At 45.6% G+C, this 22,291-nt stretch overlaps 1 protein-coding gene across 4 annotated transcripts in view; it reads right to left on the bottom strand.

Annotated features, from left to right (window-relative positions):
• LOC110502992 (centrosomal protein of 170 kDa) overlaps positions 1-22,291 on the bottom strand; it is a 98,352-nt gene that overhangs the window by 5,916 nt on the left and 70,145 nt on the right. For 3 of the 4 annotated variants that reach the window (XM_021581356.2, XM_021581355.2, XM_036960827.1), the window contains 6 exons: positions 20,298-20,878; positions 18,020-18,154; positions 11,019-11,154; positions 9,290-10,852; positions 2,213-2,471; positions 162-363 (listed from right to left, as the gene is read on the bottom strand). In XM_021581356.2, the coding sequence (XP_021437031.2) occupies positions 162-363; positions 2,213-2,471; positions 9,290-10,852; positions 11,019-11,154; positions 18,020-18,154; positions 20,298-20,878 (2,876 nt within the window). The remainder of the gene's footprint in view (positions 1-161; positions 364-2,212; positions 2,472-9,289; positions 10,853-11,018; positions 11,155-18,019; positions 18,155-20,297; positions 20,879-22,291) is intronic. The other variant, XM_036960826.1, reaches the window with a different exon arrangement.

Raw genomic sequence — 22,291 nt, 5'->3', positions numbered from 1 at the left:
TGCTCTGAGGGCACGGCTGGGGATGCCGTCTGGGCCTGCAGCCTTGCGAGGGTTGACACGTTTAAATGTTTTCCTCACGTCGGCTGCAGTGATCAAAGCCAAAGTGATACTAAAGCAGTATGTTGAGCATTAGTAGTAGAAGGAAGGAAGAAGTCAAACACCTTTTGCAAGCCCTCCTGCGTGCCTTCCTGCGTGCGGCCTACCACTTCGTGGGAGTCAATAGTGGAGCCGGGTGTGGTGGCGGCGGTGCTGACTGTGGTGCTAGGAGCCGTGCCAGAGGAGCTGACCGAGTCGATCTCTCCGGCCACATCGTGGATCTCCCGGGCGAGGATGGCCAGGTCCTTGGTCAGGTCTTGACTGATCCTACGCACACAGGGAAATAACCAGACAGGCTGCTGGAACACTTCTCTAAATCAGTACACACACAGATATCTCACAAGGATACAGTATTACCTAAGACAACTCATTAGACATTGAGGAACTTCTGTATGTCAGCCTCAACAAAAAGCACTTAGCCTACTGTATAATCAATTGACACAGCACATACAGTGCCTTGCGAAAGTATTCGGCCCCCTTGAACTTTGCAACCTTTTGCCACATTTCAGGCTTCAAACATAAAGATATAAAACTGTATTTTTTTTTTGTGAAGAATCAACAACAAGTGGGACACAATCATGAAGTGGAACGACATTCATTGGATATTTCAAACTTTTTTAACGAATCAAAAACTGAAAAATTGGGCGTGCAAAATTATTCAGCCCCCTTAAGTTAATACTTTGTAGCGCCACCTTTTGCTGCGATTACAGCTGTAAGTCGCTTGGGGTATGTCTCTATCAGTTTTGCACATCGAGAGACTGACATTTTTTCCCATTCCTCCTTGCAAAACAGCTCGAGCTCAGTAAGGTTGGATGAACAGCAGTTTTCAGTTCTTTCCACAGATTCTCGATTGGATTCAGGTCTGGACTTTGACTTGGCCATTCTAACACCTGGATATGTTTATTTTTGAACCATTCCATTGTAGATTTTGCTTTATGTTTTGGATCATTGTCTTGTTGGAAGACAAATCTCCGTCCCAGTCTCAGGTCTTTTGCAGACTCCATCAGGTTTTCTTCCAGAATGGTCCTGTATTTGGCTCCATCCATCTTCCCATCAATTTTAACCATCTTCCCTGTCCCTGCTGAAGAAAAGCAGGCCCAAACCATGATGCTGCCACCACCATGTTTGACATTGGGGATGGTGTGTTCAGCTGTGTTGCTTTTATGCCAAACATAACGTTTTGCATTGTTGCCAAAAAGTTCAATTTTGGTTTCATCTGACCAGAGCACCTTCTTCCACATGTTTGGTGTGTCTCCCAGGTGGCTTGTGGCAAACTTTAAATGACACTTTTTATGGATATCTTTAAGAAATGGCTTTCTTCTTGCCACTCTTCCATAAAGGCCAGATTTGTGCAATATACGACTGATTGTTGTCCTATGGACAGAGTCTCCCACCTCAGCTGTAGATCTCTGCAGTTCATCCAGAGTGATCATGGGCCTCTTGGCTGCATCTCTGATCAGTCTTCTCCTTGTATGAGCTGAAAGTTTAGAGGGAAGGCCAGGTCTTGGTAGATTTGCAGTGGTCTGATACTCCTTCCATTTCAATATTATCGCTTGCACAGTGCTCCTTGGGATGTTTAAAGCTTGCGAAATCTTTTTGTATCCAAATCCGGCTTTAAACTTCTTCACAACAGTATCTCGGACCTGCCTGGTGTGTTCCTTGTTCTTCATGATGCTCTCTGCGCTTTTAACGGACCTCTGAGACTATCACAGTGCAGGTGCATTTATACGGAGACTTGATTACACACAGGTGTATTGTATTTATCATCATTAGTCATTTAGGTCAACATTGGATCATTCAGAGATCCTCACTGAACTTCTGTAGAGAGTTTGCTGCACTGAAAGTAAAGGGGCTGAATAATTTTGCACGCCCAATTTTTCAGTTTTTGATTTGTTAAAAAAGTTTGAAATATCCAATAAATGTCGTTCCACTTCATGATTGTGTCCCACTTGTTGTTGATTCTTTACAAAAAAATACAGTTTTATATCTTTATGTTTGAAGCCTGAAATGTGGCAAAAGGTCACAAAGTTCAAGGGGGCCGAATACTTTCGCAAGGCACTGTATTTACCACCTGTGCCATGTCCATGAGGCATATAAACTGAGCTTAGATGAGTACCTGGCAATCTCCTCGCTGTGAGCGGTCCAGTCCTTGACGTACTCCTCCTGTTGTTCTCTCATGCAGTGTTTCAGGACCACGCCTCCAGGGCCAACCTGACCAGAGTTAAGGATGCCGGTAGAGCCCCCCAGTCTGGTACCCCTCAGGACCAGGTGTGGGCGCAGGGGGCGCCCGGGTTTGGGGGAGGTCCTGTTGGAGCCAAACTCCTCCTCGGAGGTGGATCCATACTCTGGGGGCAATCGTCTCCACCTGTTAGAGGCTAAGGTCAGGGAGAAAGATACAACACAATTATCCCTTGATAACTGTATTTGAGTTTATTTCAGTTATTCAAAAAGCAGCGGATACGCACATTGTCTAAAGCATTCTATCTTAAAGCAAGACTTCTGTAACTCTGATCTCTACACAAATCATGACAAGATAGATGTGGTTTTAACAGTGGCACATAATGATCTCTACACAAATCATGACAAGATAGCCTGACGTGAGGCTGGTGGAGATGGATGTGGCTCTAACAGTACCACGTAATCAGTGAAGGTATACAGTACCACATAATCAGTGAAGGTATACAGTACCACGTAATCAGTGAAGGTATACAGTACCACATAATCAGTGAAGGTATACAGTACCACGTAATCAGTGAAGGTATACAGTACCACACAATCAATGAAGGTATACAGTACCACATAATCAGTGAAGGTATACAGTACCACATAATCAGTGAAGGTATACAGTACCGCATAATCAGTGAAGGTATACAGTACCACATAATCAGTGAAGGTATACAGTACCACACAATCAGTGAAGGTATACAGTACCACACAATCAATGAAGGTATACAGTACCACATAATCAGTGAAGGTATACAGTACCACATAATCAGTGAAGGTATACAGTACCACATAATCAATGTAGGTATACAGTACCACATAATCAGTGAAGGTATACAGTACCACATAATCAGTGAAGGTATACAGTACCACATAATCAGTGAAGGTATACAGTACCACATAATCAGTGAAGGTATACAGTACCACATAATCAGTGAAGGTATACACTACCACATAATCAGTGAAGGTATACAGTACCACATAATCAGTGAAGGTATACACTACCACATAATCAGTGAAGGTATACAGTACCACATAATCAGTGAAGGTATACCACTTGCTCTGTTCCTCTAGCAGGTCACAATTCAAATACATTATAATAGTGGGTCTTGTAATCCTATGTAGGCCTGAATCCAGTGCTTCACTGTGTCTGTTTCCTGTTTCCAGTGACTACTCCTCTTTTAGAAGGTGAGGTCACTGCCACTCATGGTTGATCAAGCCTCTAAAAGTCTAAGTCATGGGGTGGGGGCTATTAAGCTAACATATATAATTGTTTTAATATGGTTATACCATGGATCATTTAGCCATTTCATTTTACATTTTAGGACCCCGTTAGGTATCAAAATACTTATTTGATAAAAAATTTAAATTGGCCTATACTACCATAGCCCATAGAAACACATTGAATAACACATTCATTTAGAAATGTCTGTCCTATATCTAGGAGATATAAGAAAGCGCAGGAAAAAAATTTGGGGACACATATTTCACCCCTTATTTTTATAAGAGAATAAAAGAAACTACCTTCACACAAGTCCCGTGACACTTGTGAAGGTCGTAGAGCAAAACGGAGAACACCATCGTGTCCGTAAAAGTTTGTAAGCTAAACCAATCAGACGCTACAGACATTTTTGCAAGATGACCATTTTTTCATGATGTCTCATGGTCTGACAAACACCGCTGTAGCTCGACCACCTTCCACCGCAGATGTCTCATGGTCTGACAAACACCGCTGTAGCTCGGCCACCTTCCACCGCAGATGTCTCATGGTCTGACAAACACCGCTGTAGCTCGGCCACCTTCCACCGCAGATGTCTCATGGTCTGACAAACACCGCTGTAGCTCGGCCACCTTCCACCGCAGATGTCTCATGGTCTGACAAACACCGCTGTAGCTCGGCCACCTTCCACCGCAGATGTCTCATGGTCTGACAAACACCGCTGTAGCTCGGCCACCTTCCACCGCAGATGTCTCATGGTCTGACAAACACTGCTGTAGCTCGGCCACCTTCCACCGCAGATGTCTCATGGTCTGACAAACACCGCTGTAGCTCGGCCACCTTCCCCCGTAGATGTCTCATGGTCTGACAAACACCGCTGTAGCTCAGCCACCTTCCACCGCAGATGTCTCATGGTCTGACAAACACCGCTGTAGCTCGGCCACCTTCCACCGCAGATGTCTCATGGTCTGACAAACACCGCTGTAGCTCGGCCACCTTCCACCGCAGATGTCTCATGGTCTGACAAACACCGCTGTAGCTCGGCCACATTCCACCGCAGATGCGGAAGTCTGACATAGGCAGATGCGGTGGATTGAGACAGCTTAAACTGATAGATTTTTATGGGGATTTGTTATATTAAGTTACTTAGATTGATGCACCGATGAGTCAGTAGACTCTGGCAATAGCTGACACCCGCATAGCTGATGTTTTTACGTTTTGGCGGTGTTGGAACCGTAACTGTGTTGGCGCTGTCAAATCAGTCAGCAGCCACCCTCCTGTAGGTTTACACCAGGGCTTCCAAACCCTGTTCCTGGAGAGCTACCCTCCTGTAGGTTTTCGCTCCAACCCGAGTTGTAGCTAACCTGGTTCAGCTTATCAAGCAGATAATTATTAGAATCAGGTGAGCAAGATTAGAGTTGGAGTGAAACCCTACAGGACGGTATCTCTCCAGGAACAGGGTTGGGGTGAAACCCTACAGGACGGTATCTCTCCAGGAACAGGGTTGGGGTGAAACCCTACAGGACGGTATCTCTCCAGGAACAGGGTTGGAGTGAAACCCTACAGGACGGTATCTCTCCAGGAACAGGGTTGGAGTGAAACCCTACAGGACGGTATCTCTCCAGGAACAGGGTTGGAGTGAAACCCTACAGGACGGTATCTCTCCAGGAACAGGGTTGGAGTGAAACCCTACAGGACGGTATCTCTCCAGGAACAGGGTTGGAGTGAAACCCTTACAGGACGGTATCTCTCCAGGAACAGGGTTGGAGTGAAACCCTACAGGACGGTATCTCTCCAGGAACAGGGTTGGAGTGAAACCCTACAGGACGGTATCTCTCCAGGAACAGGGTTGGAGTGAAACCCTACAGGACGGTATCTCTCCAGGAACAGGGTTTGAGTGAAACCCTACAGGACGGTAACTCTCCAGGAACAGGGTTGGAGTGAAACCCTACAGGACGGTATCTCTCCAGGAACAGGGTTGGAGTGAAACCATACAGGACGGTATCTCTCCATGAACAGGGTTGGAGTGAAACCCTACAGGACGGTCTCTCTCCAAGAACAGGGTTGGAGTGAAATCCTACAGGACGGTATCTCTCCAGGAACAGGGTTGGAGTGAAACCCTACAGGACGGTATCTCTCCAAGAACAGGGTTGGAGTGAAACCCTACAGGAAGGTCTCTCTCCAAGAACAGGGTTGGAGTGAAATCCTACAGGACGGTATCTCTCCAAGAACAAGGCACACACTGAACACCACCACACACACACACACGTGCTAAACACCACCACACACGCTAAACACCACCACACACACACGCTAAACACCACCACACCACTACACACGCTAAACACCACCACACACTAAACACCACCGCACACACCCCACACACTAAACACCCCCCCCCCCCCCCCCCCCCACACATTATACACCACCACACACCACACACCCCACCACACATCCCACACACCAAACACCAACACACACACACTAAATACCACCACACCGCACACACACTAAACAACACACCGCACACACACTAAACACCACCACACACACACAAACCACCACCACACACACACACACACACACACACTCTAAACACCACCACACACACTAATCACCACGCACACACACACTAAACACCACACACACAAAACACCACCACACACACACACACTAAACACCACCACACACACACACACTAAACACCACCACACACACTAAACACCACCACACACACACACACTAAACACACACACACACACACTAAACACCACCACACACACACACTATACACCACCACACACACACACTATACACCACCACACACACACACTAAACACCACCACACACACACACACTAAACACCACCACACACACTAAACACCACCACACACACACACACTAAACACACACACACACACACTAAACACCACCACACACACACACTATACACCACCACACACACACACACTATACACCACCACACACACACACTATACACCACCACACACACACACTATACACCACCACACACACAACACAACCACACTATACACCACCACACTAAACACCACCACACACACTAACCACCACCACACACACACACTAACCACCACCACACACACACTAACCACCACCACACACACACACACACTAAACACCACCACACACACTAAAAACCATCACACACACACACTAAACACCACCACACAACACACACAAGGACAAGGACAAACACTGACCACAGCACACACATGGACAGGAACAAATACTGACCACAACACACACATGGACAATGACAAACACTGACCACAACACACACGGACAAAGACAAACACTGACAACGACAGGACAGGAAAAAGGGCAAGCCTATCCAAGAATCACAATGATGTAAAAGAGGAACAATTCTAAACATTCCTTCACACCACATTATTTTCATGATTTTATATTTTTTATTTCACCTTTATTTAACCACGTAGGCTAGTTGGGAACAAGTTCTCATTTACAACTGCGACCTGGCCAAGATAAAGCAAAGCAGTACGACACAAACATCAACAGAGTTAGTTACACACGGAATAAACTAACATACAGTCAATAACACAATAGAAAAAAAGTCTAGTGTGTGCAAATGAGGTAAGATAAGGGAGTTAAGGCAATAAATAGGTTATAGTGGTGAAATAACTACAATTTAGCAATTAAACACCGGAGTGACAGATGTGCTGAAGATGAATGTGCAAGTAGAGATACTGGGGTGCAAAGGAGCAAAAATAAATAAATAACAGTATGGGGATGAGGTAGTTGGATGGGCTATTTACAAGATGGGCTATGTATAGGTGCAGTGATCTGTGAGCTGTTCTGACAGCTGGTGCTTAAAGTTAGTGAGGGAGATATGAGTCTCCAGCTTCAGTGATTTTTGCAATTAGTTCCAGTCATTGGCAGCAGAGAACTGGAACAAAAGGCGGAATTAGCTTTGGGGGTGACCAGTGAAATATACCTGTTGGAGCACGTGCTACGGATGGGTGCTGCTATGGTGACCAGTGAGCTGAGATAAGGCGGTGCTTTACCTAGCAAAGACTTATAGATGACCTGGAGCCAGTGGGTTTGGTGACGAATATGAAGAAAGAGCCAGCCAACAAGAGCATACAGGTCGCAGTGTTGGGTAGTATATGGGGCTTTGGTGACAAAACTGTGATAGACGGCATCCAATTTGCGGAGTAGAGCGTTGGAGGCTATTTTGTAGAAGAGTTTACAGTCTAACCAGACACCTAGGTATTTGTCCACATATTCTAAGTCAGAACTGTCCAGAGTAGTGATGCTGGACGGACAGGCAGGTGTGGGCAGCGATCGGTTGAAGAGCATGCATTTAGCTTTACTTGCATTTAAGAGCCGTTGGAGGCCACGGAAGGAGAGTTGTATGGCATTGAAGCTCATCTGGAGGATAGTTCATACAGTGCCCAAAGAAGGGACAGAAGTATACAGAATGTTATCGTCTGCGTAGAAGTGGATCTGTCATGTTGTGTCTTGTTTCTGTCCTTTCCCTTCACCCTGTCTCCCTCTGCTGGTCGTTATTAGGTTACCTTTTCTCCCCCTCTTTCCCCCAGCTGTTCCTTGTCTCCTCCTAACTACCTCGTCACCCCTTTTCCCACCTGTTCCCTTTTTCCCTCTGATTAGTCCTCTATATCTCTCTCTGTTTTTGTTTCTGTCTTTGTCGGATTCTTGTTTGTGTTGTTCATGCCTGAACCAGACTATCGTCATGTTTGCTGCAACCTTGTCCTGTCCCGTCGGAATCTGCCGGTCCATCTGAGCCTACGTTTGTTTTGTTATTAAAGAAGCTCTGTTTACGTTAAGTCGCTTTTGGGTCCTCATTCACGCACCGTAACAGGATCAGAGAATCACCAGCAGCAAGAGCTTCATCATTGATGTATACAGATAAGAGAGTTGGCCCGAGAACTGAACCCTGTGGCACCCCCATGGAGACTATAAACTATCAAAAAAATCAGCAATTTAATGGGTATTTACCAACGTTTCGGCATCACTGTGACTTCCTCAGGGTAATGTCATGAATACTTGCACCAGGTGCTTGCACTGAGTGTCTACATAACCTGGTTTAAGTATTCATGACATTACCCTGAGAAAGGCACAGTGATGCCGAAACGTTGAAAAATACCCACTACATTTCTGGGAGATTATACAAGGAGTGTGTGACTTTATTTTGATAGTTTATAGTTTATTCACCGTTAGTCAGCACCTCCACACAAACTATTATTCGGGGTGTGCACCAGCTCATGTTTTTTAACCCCCATAGAGACTTCCAGAGGTCCGGACAACAGGCCCTCCGATTTGGCAGACTTAACTCTGTCTGAGAAGTAGTTGTTGAACCAGGCGAGGCAGTCATTTGAGAAACCAAGGCCGTTGAGTCTGCCGATAAGAATGTGGGGATTGACAGAGTCGAAAGTCTTGGCCAGGTCTATGAATACAGCTGCACAGTACTGTCTCTTATCGATGGCAGTTCTGATATCATTTAGGACCTTGAACGTGGCAGAGGTGCACCCGTGACCAGCTCGGAAACCAGATTGCATAGCGGAGAAGGTACGGTGGGATGGAGGGTGTGGGGGATTTGGAAACAACGGGATGAAAAAAACACAGTTGACTTGTTCTTTAAATGTTTACATTAAATAATAAAATACTGAGAGTTTCAATCTGTCCTTTATTTTCTGAGTGAACCTATCAGAGATGAGAGCATGATCTCACCTGAGGGAGTGCTGTGGATGGAGGAGCTGATTCTGGACTTGGCCTCGGTCAGCTTGGACACACTGTTGGCCCTCATGCGAGGAGCCAGTTTGTTGTCGGTGGGGGAGCGGAGGCCCAGGCGCAGTATGGTCTCTGCAGACAGGCGAGGGGAGGAGGTGCTGCTCCGACCTACTGTACACTCTGAGTCACTACGGGCTGAGATGGAGCCCAGCCGTGTCCTCCTGGGCTGGGCCAACATGTCCAGCCGCGAGGGCCCTTTACGACCAGATGGAGGCTTGGATGTGGAACTGGTGGTGGACACCTCGGAGGCCACAGACATCCTGTCTGCATCGGCCTGGTCCGTGTCGGATGTGTCCCCCAGCCGGGCCCGGCGGAGCAGGGAGGTTCTGGTAGGCCGTGGCTGGGGCAGAGAGGCCTGTTTCCCCAGGGAGGAAGCTGTGGCGGCCTGGAGAGTCTTACTAGACTTACTGGAGCTGGTCTTGCAGCTGGATTTGGCTTCCAGTTTGGAATGTAGCAGGTCATCCGTAGAGGTGAAGTGGCTGCGGCCGTACGTGCGACTATGCAAACTCTCCTGGTCAGAGGAAAGAATGTCGGAGATGGGGAAGGACGAGGTCTGTTCGTCATCTGTGAGATCCTGGGAGGGTTGGCGTGCCCGCGACGAGGCAGGCTGGACGGAGCGGCGAGCATCTAGCCGGCTGGGATCAGTTCTGGTCTTGGTCTTTCTCTCCAAGCGCTCGCGAGCGTTGGTGCTGGCAGCGGTTTTGGAGGTTGAGCCCAGGTTGCTCTTCTCCTTGTACAGGCTGCTGAGGGAGCGGCGTTTCTGGTGAGCTGGTTTCTTCTCTCCCTCCCCTTCCGCCTGGTTGTAGGTGCTGGCCGTGTCCACGTCTGACTCAGGGGAGAAGAAGCCTGCACGGTTGGCTCTGTCCAGTTTGTTCTCAGCCCTCAGCTTGGCCTCCAAGAAGGCCATGACAGCCTCTGTGTCCTTCAGCAGGGTGGCTGTGTCCATGCTGCCCACAGAGTCACTGCGCTCACTGTGCTCGCGGCCCAGGACACCGGCATCACCTTTGATCCGAGGGATCAGCTCGATGGGCACCACACCACTGGGCTTCTCAATGGTGAAGCTGCCCTGACGGACTAGAGACTTGCCCCCTGACTTCTCCCCCCTGTCCCCTCCTCCTTTGCTGTGGTGCTGAATCCTATCCTCCGCCCGCCTCCTCCTCTCCTCGGACCTCTTCTCACTGCTGCTCATAGGTCTGAGAGAGGGCTTGGAGGAGGCCTGTAGTGGGGCCTTGCTCTGGTTCATCATATCCCCCTCCTCTATGGAGGTAAAACACGCCCTGTCTCCTTCATTCTCCACCTGCCTCTCCTTTTCCTGGGGCTCCGTATCCTGTTTCTCCCCGATCTCTGAGCGATGCAGGCCCAGGCCGCACAAGCTCTTCTCTGGCTTGGCCCGGGGGTCGTCGATGGGGAGCTGGGGGAGGGTCCTGCGTTTACGCTCGGTGAGACTGGAGGTGGCAGAGCTGGTACATCGGATGGAAACGCCCGACTCAAAGGCATCCGCTTCTGGAAGAAAAAAACAAATAGTAAAGCTACATTTCTTAATCAAATTAAATAAATATTGCTCAACCATAGTAATTTAGTGCCATTATGTGATGAAAATACACCTTAGTTAAGACAGCTGCAGATTGACATTAGCCTGATTTTGGTAAATATAGGAGCCCTACTGTACCTCTCTGCTGATGGACGAAGGCAGGTGACTCAGCACCAGACCCCTCTGGGTCGGTTCTGGTGTGGTTTGCAGCTGGAGTGGTCCACTGAGACACCCAGTGACTACTGCCCACTGCCACCGAGTCCTCAGACATACTCTGACAAGAGAGAAGAGAGCGCAGACACAGTTAGCCTAGCCTCTTGTCAGACTCGTGGCATTCCACTCCATTTCGAGAAACAGCGGTTGTGGGAAAAGACTACAGTTAACCTACTAAATCAACCGGATCCCTGCTACTGGCCACCTAGAGCTGGAGGAAGTACTCACATGTAGCGGAGGACACAGAAGACAACTCTGCTGCCATTCATTCACCTCTGAGTGGTCTTATGTTTAAGTGATGAGCCTGAAGAGTTATCATACTCATTACGTATTAGCTGGTGTAGAAGAGAGGGCCCAGAGTAGCCAAGGGAGGTGATAGGTGGGAATGAAGACCCATGATTGTAGAAAACAATACTTGAATTTATTACAGATGCAGGATTTCAGAATAAATGGCTTGTCTCACACAGTTGTCCATAGGAGCAACATTCAGGATACGAAATCTCACAAAAATGATGGCGTTTCTAAAGCTCAGCCCCTTAATAGGGCTCCTACTTCAGCTCAGACTGGGCTTGAATGCTAAGCAGTATACCTAGAGATTACCCCTTTTCCAGCTCTAAACAGAGCAACTCTCGATTACTGGGACTAAAGAGAGACTATCAGAACAGCCTAAATCAACTGCCTGTACAAACAGGCCGCAACAAACAAACTGCTATGGAGAACATTACGAAATGGTGTTCAACCCTGAGCTGAGAGAAAAGGACAGCATGTATCCCTTCACTACTCAACCCCACCAACACTTATTAACCAATGAGAATGAGCATTTCATTTGAATAACTTTACTTGTTAAATTAGACCAGGTAGCACTTTGGGAAACATTCTTTAAATTAATTGCATGAATTAGATTAAATGACCATATTTAGTCATGTAATTTAGTCATGTCCACTTCAGTTTAAAAGAGAGAGCTAAATTGAACATGATTAGAAATACTACTGTGGGAGAAAGGACTACTGTGGGAGAAAGGATGAATGTGTCACTGTCTGTCCATGTGTCACTGTCTGTCAACTCAAATCTTTCTCTCGACCTGTGTGTACCTACAGTTGAAGTCGGAAGTTTACATACACCTTAGCCAAATACATTTAAACTCAGTTTTTCACAATTCCTGACATTTAATCCTAGTAAAAATGCCCTGTCTTAAGTCAGTTAGGATCACCACTTTATTTTAAGAATGTGAAATGTCAGAATAATAGTAGAGATAATGATTTATTTAAACTTGTATTTCTTTCATCACATTCCCAGTGGTTTACATAAACTCAAAAAGTACGATCTTTGTCCCCATGTGCAGTTGCAAACTGTAGTCTGGCTTTTTTATGGCGGTTTTGGAGCAGTGGCTTCTTCCTTGCTGAGCAGCCTTTCAGGTTATGTCGATATAGGAATCGTTTTACTGTGGATATAGATACTTTTGTACCCGTTTCCTCCAGCATCTTCACAAGGTCCTTTGCCGTTGTTCTGGGATTGATTTGCAATTTCTGCACCAATGTTCGTTCATCTCCAGGAGACAAAATACGTCACCTGCGGTATGATGGCTAAGTGGTCCCATGGTGTTTATACTTGTGTACTATTGTTTGTACAGATGAACATGGTACCTTCAGGCGTTTGGAAATTGCTCCCAAGGATGAACCAGAGTTGTGGAGGTCTACAATTTTTTTTCCCGAGGTCTTGGCTGATTTCTTTTGATTATCCCATGATGTCAAGCAAAGAGGCACTGAATTTAAAGGTAGGCCTTGAAATACATCCACAGGTACACCTCCAATTGACAAAAGTTATGTCAATTAGCCTATCAGAAGCTTCTAAAGTCGTGACATCATTTTCTGGAATTTTCCAAGCTGTTTAAAGGCACAGTCAACTTAGTGTATGTAAACTTCTGACCCACTGGAATTGTGATACATTGAATTATAAGTGAAATAATCTGTCTATAAACAATTGTTGGAAAAATTACTTGTGTCATGCACAAAGTAGATGTCCAACTGACTTGCCAAAACTATAGTTTGTTAACAAGAAATGTGTGGAGTGCTTGAAAAACGAGTTTTAATGACTCCAACCTAAGTGTATGTAAACTTCCAATATGCAATATGAATGACAGTCATCCAATATGCTGTAATAGAAATATGTCCATAAAAAATGTTCATTAAATCAGATTGATGATTGTAGACTATACTAGACTATTGTGGACTATACTAAACTGTTGTAGACTATCTTAGCATATTGTAGACTATACTAGACTATTGTAGACCATACTAGACTGTTGTAGCCTATACTAGACTATTGTAGACTATTGTAGACCATACTCGACTATTGTAGACCATACTAGACTATTGTGGACTATACTAGACTGTTGTAGCCTATACTAGACTATTGTAGACCATACTAGACTATTGTGGACTATTGTAGACCATACTAGACTATTGTCGACTACACTAGACTGTTGTGGACTATACTAGACTGTTGTGGACTATACTAGACTGTTGTAGACCATCCTAGACTATTGTGGACTATATACAGTCTCCTTCCTCCCTTTGTGGCTTGTATGGAACTTGCCTGGAGGGGACAGAGCTTCATTTCTCATCTCTCTATGAACTAGGTCACAGACTGAGTGGCCTACTCTGTGAATAACAAGGACGCGGGGAGTGCCTGGCTGACACACAACTACTCCCCTTCCAATAGAGTAATCTTAATGCAATCTGGAGCTCTTGCTTTCCTATATTTATAGAACAGATGTAATTAATTTGATCCCCATGTTGTTGCAGGGCATTTTGTGTATATTATTCGCATTTAAAAAGGAATCTAAAGTTTGTAATTTCCACTAACATTTCTGACTTCATTTGCACCAACTAAAATGTATCAAAGCCTACAAAAATGTCCATTCATTATAATCCACACAATAATTCACATTTCCTGTTGCTGTAGGATTATTTCGCCTGTGAGAAATGGATCATCTGTAAATATACTGAACAAAAATGTAATTGCAACATGTAAAGTGTTGGTCCCATGTTTCATGAGCTAAAATAAAAAGCAAAAAAGCTTATTTCTCTCAAATTGTGTGCATAAATGTGTTTACATCCCTGTTAGTGAGCATTTGTCCTTTGCCAAGATAATCCATCCACCTGACAGGTGTAGCATACATATCAAGAAGCAGATTAAACAGCATGATCATTAACATATGTAGTTCTGTCCTTGAGCTGTTCTTCTCTAATGATGTTCTGTATTATGTCATTCTGTATTATGTTTCATGTTTTGTGGGGACCCCAGGAAAAGTAGCTGTTGCTTTAGCAACAGCCTTTTGGGGATCCTAATAAAATACAACCCCACCCCAAAAAAACACAGGTGCAACTTGTGCTGGGGATAATAAAAGGCCACTCTAAAATGTTCAGTTCTGTCACACAACACAACGGCACAGATGTCTCAGATGTCGATCAGCCACTGCTTGGGCTACAATAGCTATTTTGCCAATTGGCCTGGACACCTTTTACAGCTGACACGGAGCCCCGCCGATCCATCATGACTGGTCTACTGACGTAATCGTCCGAGAGGGCTTCAACAGACTATTAATTCGAGACGTCCCCCTAAGGCCCTTCTGCTAGACTGCTAGACCCGGCCCGCTAGCTGTCTGAATCGCCGTGCCTCCAGCTCGCTTAACTACACACTGGACCCTATGATCACTTGGCTACGCATGCCTCTCCCTAATGTCAATATGCATTGCCCATTGCTGTTTTGGTTAGTGATTATTGTCTTATTTCACTGTAGAGCCTCCAGCCCTGCTCAATATGCCTTAACTAGCATTTTGTTCCACCTTCAACACATGTGGTGACCTTGCCTGGTTTAAATGGTGTCTCTAGAGACAAAACCTCTCTCATTGTCACTCAATGCCTAGGTTTCTCTCCACTCTGCTGTCTTCAACCTGGATCTCAGCGACCACTGCCTCATTGCCTGCGTCCGTAACGGGTCCGCGACGAACAACCCTCCTCACTGTCAAACGCTCCTTAAAACACTTCAGTGAGCAGACCTTTCTAATCGACCTGGCCAGGGAATCCTGGAAGGATGTTGATCTCATTCCATCAGTAGAGGATGCCTGGTTATTCTTTAAAAGTGCTTTCCTCACCATCTTAAAAAAGCATGCCCCATTCAAAAAATTTAGAACCAGGAACAGATGTAGCCCTTGGTTCACTCCAGACCCGACTGCTCTTGACCAGCACAAAAACATCCTGTGGCGTACTGCATTAGCATCGAATAGCCCCTGCGATATGCACATTTTCAGGGAAGTTAGGAACTAATATACACAGGCAGTTAAGAAAGCAAAGGCTAGCTTTTTCAAACAGAAATTTGCATCCTGTAGCACAAACTCCAAAAAGTCATGGGACACCTCCTCCCAGCTGCCCACTGCACTAAGTTAAGGAAACACTGTCGCCACAAATAAATCCACGATAGTTGATAATTTCAGTAAGCATTTTTCTACGGCTGGCCATGCTTTCCACCTGGCTACCCCTACCCCGGTCAACAGCTCTGCACCTCCCACAGCCTCCCCATTTCTCATTCACCCAAATCCAGATAACTGATGTTCTGAAAGAGCTGCAAAATCTGGATCCCTACAAATTAGCTGGGCTAGACAATCTGGACCCTCTCTTTCTAAAATTATCCACCGCAACCTCTATTACTAGCCTGCTCAACCTCTCTTTTGATTTGATATTTGTATCGTCTGAGATCCCTCAAGATTGGAAAGCTGCTGTGGTCATCCCCCTCTTCAAAGAGGGAGACACCTTAGATCCAAACTGTTACAGACCTATATCTATCCTACCCTGCCTTTCAAAAGGTCTTCGAAAGCCAAGTTAACAAACAGATCACCGACCATTTCGAATCCCACCGTACCTTCTCCACTTTGCAATCTGTTTTCCGAGCTGGTCATGGGTGCACCTCAGCCACGCTCCAGGTCCTTAACGATATCATAAACGCCATCGAAGAAAATCCAATGCAGCTGTATTCATCGACCTGGGCAAGGCTTTCGACTCTGTCAATCATCACATTCTTATCAGCAGACTCAACAGCCTTGGTTTCTCAAATGACTGCCTCACCTGATTCACCAACTACTTCTCAGATAGAGTTCTGTGTGTCAAATCCTGTTGCCCGGACCTCTGGCAGTCTCTATGGGGGTGCCACAGGGTTCAATTCTCGGCCAACTCTTTTCTCTGTATACATCAATGATGTTGCTCTTGCTGCTGGTGATTCTCTGATCCACCTCTACGCAGATGACACCATTCTGTATACTTCTGGCCCTTCTTTGGACACGGTGTTAACTAACCTCCAGATGAGCTTCAATGCCATACAAATCTCCTTCTGTGGCCTCCAACTGCTCTTAAATGCAAGTAAAACTAAATGCATGCTCTTCAACCGATCGCTGCCCACACCTGCCTGCCTGTCTAGCATCACTACTCTGGACAGTTCTGACTTAGAATATGTGGACAACTACAAATACCTAGGTGTCTGGTTAGACTGTAAACTCTCCTTCCAGACTCACATTAAGCATCTCCAATCCAAAATTAAATCTAGAATCGGCTTCTTACCTTGCAATAAAGCATCCTGCACTCATGCTGCCAAAAACGGACTATCCTACCGATCCTTGACTTTGGCGATGTCATTTACAAAATAGCCTCCAACACTCTACTTAGCAAATTGGATGCAGTCTATCACAGCGCCATCAGTTTTGTCACCGAAGCCCCATATACTACCCACCACTGCGACCTGTATGCTCTCGTTGGCTGGCCCTCGCTTCATATTCGCCGCCAATTCACTGGCTCCAGGTCATCTATAAGTCTTTGCTAGGTAAAACCCCGCCTTATCTCAGCTCACTCTGCCAATGACTGGAACAAATTGCACCCCAGTATCTCTATTTGCACATTCATCTTCTGCACATCTATCACTCCAGTGTTTAATTGCTAAATTGTAATTCCTTCGCCACAACGGCCTATTTATTGCCTAATCTCCCTTTTCTTACCTAATTTGCACAGACTGTATATAGACTTTTCTATTGTGTTACTGACTGTATGTTTGTTTATTCCGTGTGTAACTCTGTGATGTTGTATGTGTCGCACTGCTTTGCTTTATTTTGATAAAGGTCGCAGTTGTAAATGGGAACTTGTTCTCAACTGGCCTACCTTGTTAAATAAAATGTTTAAAAAATGTCTGCGCCCCTGCCCAGTCATGTGAAATCCATAGATTAGGGCCTAATGAATATATTTACATTGACTGATTTCCTTCTATGAACTGTAACTCAGTAAAATCTTGGAAATGTTTTGCATGTTGCGTTTATATTTTTGCTCTGTCATGAGGAAATCAGCACCAGCATTGTTAACTTTTTGTGATCTCTGCCTCTCATTCCTGCCTACTGGGCACAGACATCAATTCAACGTCTATTCAAATCAAACTATTTGTCACATGCGCTGAATACAACACCGTAAAATGCTTACCTATAAGCCCTTGACCAACAATGCAATTTCATTGAAATTACGTGGAAGCAATGTTGATTCAACCAGTGTGTGTGTAGTGGGTGGTTTGTGCATCACTCTCCTCAGAAAACTAAAACAATAGGAGTTCTACTGGAAAATAAATGGTATTTTGGCATATTAACACTCAACAGTTTTCAAAGGCTGTCCCATCCCTAAGAAGGAGTCTGAGGGTCAGGGGAAGAGACAGCGAGTAACTCAACCCAAGTATGTCAGGGCCATAATAATGAATGTTGGTGATGGATACATTTCAAGCATCACATCACTGAATGAGATAGATGCCATCAGGTGTTGGTAGCCTGGCAGGCTATGATGACTAAAAGCCGTGAGAGATTGGGTGCAATCATTTTTGTCACTATGGAAGGGGTGTTTTACCTCAGATGGAAGGCAGCTTGGTTTCACCGTTTCTCCCATCTCTGTGGTCTTCCTCTCCTTCTTCCCCCCTCCTCCTTGTTGTAGTGCTACTGGTCCTGAGACAGACAGATCCTGGTTCTGCTCCATCCCGAACACCTGAGTATTAAGGTAATAAAGAGCTACATGACTTTCCACTGTAGTCTACTCTACTCAATAGATAAAGGTGGCTGATATTGGACCAACATGAGGGCCAGAGACAGCCCCATACATCCACACAAGGCCAGTGCCATGGTAACAGCACTAGAAAGAACACACATTACAGCCATGTAAAAAAATAACAAAGAGCAGTGTGCCAATTAGTGTGTCAGCTAATTATAGGAATTACCATAATCACACTTCTAGTTTAGAGAAGACTACCCAGTCCATGCTCTGAATACAACTGACAACCAATTATTTTATTTAACTAGGCAAGTCAGTTAAGAACAAACTCTTATTTACAGTGACGGCCTAGGAACAGTGGGTTAACTGCTTTGTTCAGGGGCAGAACAACAGACTTTTACCTTGTCAGCTCAGGGATTCAATCTAGCAACCTTTCGATTAGTGGCCCAATGCTCTAACCACTAGGCTACCTGCCACCAATGCCACCCCCCAACCCACTCCCCTATTCATCCATGCCCCAAATACCATATTTTATGTCCCAAATACATGTTTAATGAGTGAATAAAGTACATATCAGGGCAACATGTTTAAACCAAGTTTATTTGGGGTAATCTTAAGCCGCAGCAGTAAACTCTCCTCTACTTCCGAGAATCTCCCTTCTAGAAATCGTTTCATTCAGCATGAGAAAGCACACAGGCAGCTGTTACATGAGCAAATAATGGAGAGAGCTTGATTGTGAGCCTGAAAATGCCATTTGGAGCCCGTTAGATTTGCTCTACAGCTGTGATCAGACTGAGCAGAAAAAAGACTCCCAAAAGGGTTCTTGCGCTGTCCCCCCCTTTTGATTCCAGGTAGAACCCCTTTGGGATTTATGTAGTACCCTCTGTGGAAAGGGTTCTACATGTAACCCAAAAGGGTTCTTCAAAGGGGTACAGTCCCAAAATGTTTTGCATGTCAGCAATCAAGTTTTCAAGATATTGGACTTTCAAAAAGCTAATTGTAACTTGCCACATAACCATGACACAAAATGCACCATATGATGAAAAACGCGTGATGATGTGGCAAGTTATAATTTACTTTTTGAAAGTCATATATCTTGACAACTTGATTGCTGACATGCAAAACATTTTGGGACTGTATCAGTAGTGGACTAATGAAACAAATTCTAAAATATAGTTTTTGAGTGGATTATTCCTTTAAAGGATTTATGTGGTTTTAATCGTGTGTTTTTATGATGGCAGCTGTTACGCTGGATTGGGCCAGACAAGTAATACACACTACACTCTTAGAAAAATGGGTTCCAAAAGAGTTCTTTGATTGTACGATAGCCCTTTTTGGTTCCATGTAGAACCCTCTGTGGAAAGGGTTCTACATGGAACCCTTTTGGGTTCTACCTGGAACCAAAAAGGGTTCTTCAAAAGGTTCTTCTATGGGGACAGCTGAAGAAACCTTTAAGGTTCTAGATAGCACCTTTTTTTCCTAAGAGTGTATGATAGCCCACTCTCTTAATGTGTATGGCTGTTCATATGAGCTAATCCTAATAAGAACAGAGAGACTTGAGGGAAATAGACCCCCATCTCAGGGCGAGATGTACCATTTCCTAATACTAACAGTGACATTTCTTTATTGCTATACTATTGAACATTTTAGTATTAGTGAAAGTGCCTGATCAAGAACTTCACTGCACCAACGTTTGAAAGGAATTTTAGATTACATATTGTACAAGGTAAACATTTTAAATAGTCTAGTAATGACCACATTGTTGGACATGAAATACATTACGAAATGAAATCCAATTTCCCTTTACCCATGGGTCACAGAGGACTAGAGGACTTAGTCAAATGCTTCTCATTTGAAAAATAGCAATGTAATAGATCAATGTGACGACAGGTCATTACAGCTCAAAAGCTCAGCATGCTTAGTGGACGTTATTTATGGAGGATATTTCAGAAAACCATAGAAAAATAGCACGGAGAACTTGGTCATTCTTACTTTCAAACCAAGTCAGCTTTCCTACATGCAATTCAGATAATATAAAAATAAAATTACATTTGTGATCCTTACGATTTTCACAGCAACCCAACCCACAAGGATATATCCTTGAGCGGAGTGTGAATATACATCAGAAAGCTGACCATACCTTGTCTATCATGCGCCTGGCCTCCTCCTCCTCAGGGTTGCGGTTCTCCAACTCGATGGTGTAGGTTCCCTTATCACTCTGGTCATCCTCCTGCTCCCTGTCCCTGTCCCCCTGAGACCGAGGGGTCCTCAGACCCTCCTCACTGGGGCTGGGCTCAGTGGTCTGGTGGCCTGTACTGACCGAGCTCCTCCCTATGCTCTGGTCCTCAGACCTCTGCTTCATCAGAACTCGGGCGGCAGTGGGGGCTCCCGCTATCAGGGCAGCTGATAACGGGGCCTTACTGAAGTCTGTGGTCATGGTGGAAGGGGCCTTAGAGTGGGAGGGGGGGGTGGGGCAAAGAGCCTCCCTGGCCGCACCCCCAAGCAGCGGTGCAGTCTGTGAGAAGGAGTAGGAGCGTCGCTTGCGGGGGTTGTCATCATTGTAGAATTCGATCATGAAGGTAGTCCTGTTGCCGGTAGTCCGACCCCACTGACCTCCCTGCGCCGACCTCAGCCTCTCCTCCAGAGCCAGCCTCCGGCTGCCGAAGCGCAGGCCAATCCCGTTCTCAGAGTCACTCTGGGTACCGTCCTCATGCTTGCTGCCTGGGAGAAGCAAGACAGGAGGAGAGCACAGACCCATAACATCTAACCTCTGACCTTTCAACTGCTATTCATGACCTAGAGAAAGGACAGATAGTCCTCTATGATGGAATCTAATGTCTCCAGACTTCACCCAGCCACAGTACTACTAGCCCTGCCTCCATGTGGGCAGAGGGGGAGAGGGGAGGGGGTTGGAGGGTGGAGCTGGAGCAGGAAGGGAAGAGGGAGGGAAAGCGGGGGCTCAGGAAGTAGCATGCAGTCAGACGTGACAGTGGTGGGTTCAGAGACAGAATATTACCAGGCCACTCTGGAAACAGAGGCCTTTCATGCAGCAGCAGACAAACAATCTGTTAGGAGCCTCACAATGCTGCGTGTCTCTGGGTGACTAGAGGTGGCTGGCCCCGGCCACAACACCGCCGGCCCCACATGAGTCAGACTGCATCTCCTCCACTCCACCTCATCACACACAGCACACATCAAGCAAAAACAAAACAGTTAAATCTACTACACAGTACAGAAACAATCAACACAGTTAACCCTACAACACAGTACAGAGACAATCAACGTGGTTAACTCATCAATCCACACAAAATACCCCATAATGACAAAGAAAAAACTGTATTTTTAAAAACTGAAATATAAAATGTATATAAGTATTCAGACCCTTTACACAATACTTTGTTGAATCATCTTTGGCAGAGATTACGGGTTCAAGTCGGGGCTCTAGCTGTGCGACTCAAGGACATATAGAGACTTGTCCCGAAGCCACCCCTGCGTTGTTTTGGCTATGTGCTTAGGGTTGCTGTCCTGTTGGAAGGTGAACCTTCGCACCAGTCTGAGGTCCTGAGCATTCTGGAGCAGGATTCCTCTGTACTTTGCTCCATTCATCTTTCCCTCCGTTCATCCCCACAGCATGATGCTGCCACCAGCATGCTTCACCGTAGGGATGATGCCTGGTTTCCTCCAGACGTAACGCTTGGCATTCAGGCCAAGGAGTTCAATCTTGGTTTCATCAGACCAGAGAACCTTGCTGTTATATGCCTTTTACTGAGGAGTGGCTTCTATCTGGCCACTCTACCATAAAGGCCTGATTGGTGGAGTGTTGCATAGATGGTTGTTCTTCTGGAAGGTTCTACCATCTCCACAAAGGTACTCTGGAGCTCTGTCAGAGTGACCAACGGGTTCTTGGTCACCTCCCTGACCAAGGCCCCTCTCCTCCGATTACTCAGTTTGGCTGTGCTGCCAGCTCTAGGAAGAGTCTTGGTGGTTCCAAACTTCTTCTATTGAAGAATGATGGAGGCCACTGTGTTCTTGGGGACCTTCAATGTTTTGGTACACTTCCCCAGATCTGTGCCTTGACACATTCCTGTCTCGGAGCTCTATGGACAAGACTTCATGGCTTGGTCAATGATCAAT

Source organism: Oncorhynchus mykiss, chromosome 23 (genome assembly GCF_013265735.2).
Source record: "Oncorhynchus mykiss isolate Arlee chromosome 23, USDA_OmykA_1.1, whole genome shotgun sequence".
NCBI classification, from domain to species: Eukaryota; Metazoa; Chordata; class Actinopteri; order Salmoniformes; family Salmonidae; genus Oncorhynchus; species Oncorhynchus mykiss.
The sequence above is the reverse complement of the archived record's forward strand: the minus strand, read 5'-3'. Positions and strand labels throughout refer to the sequence as shown.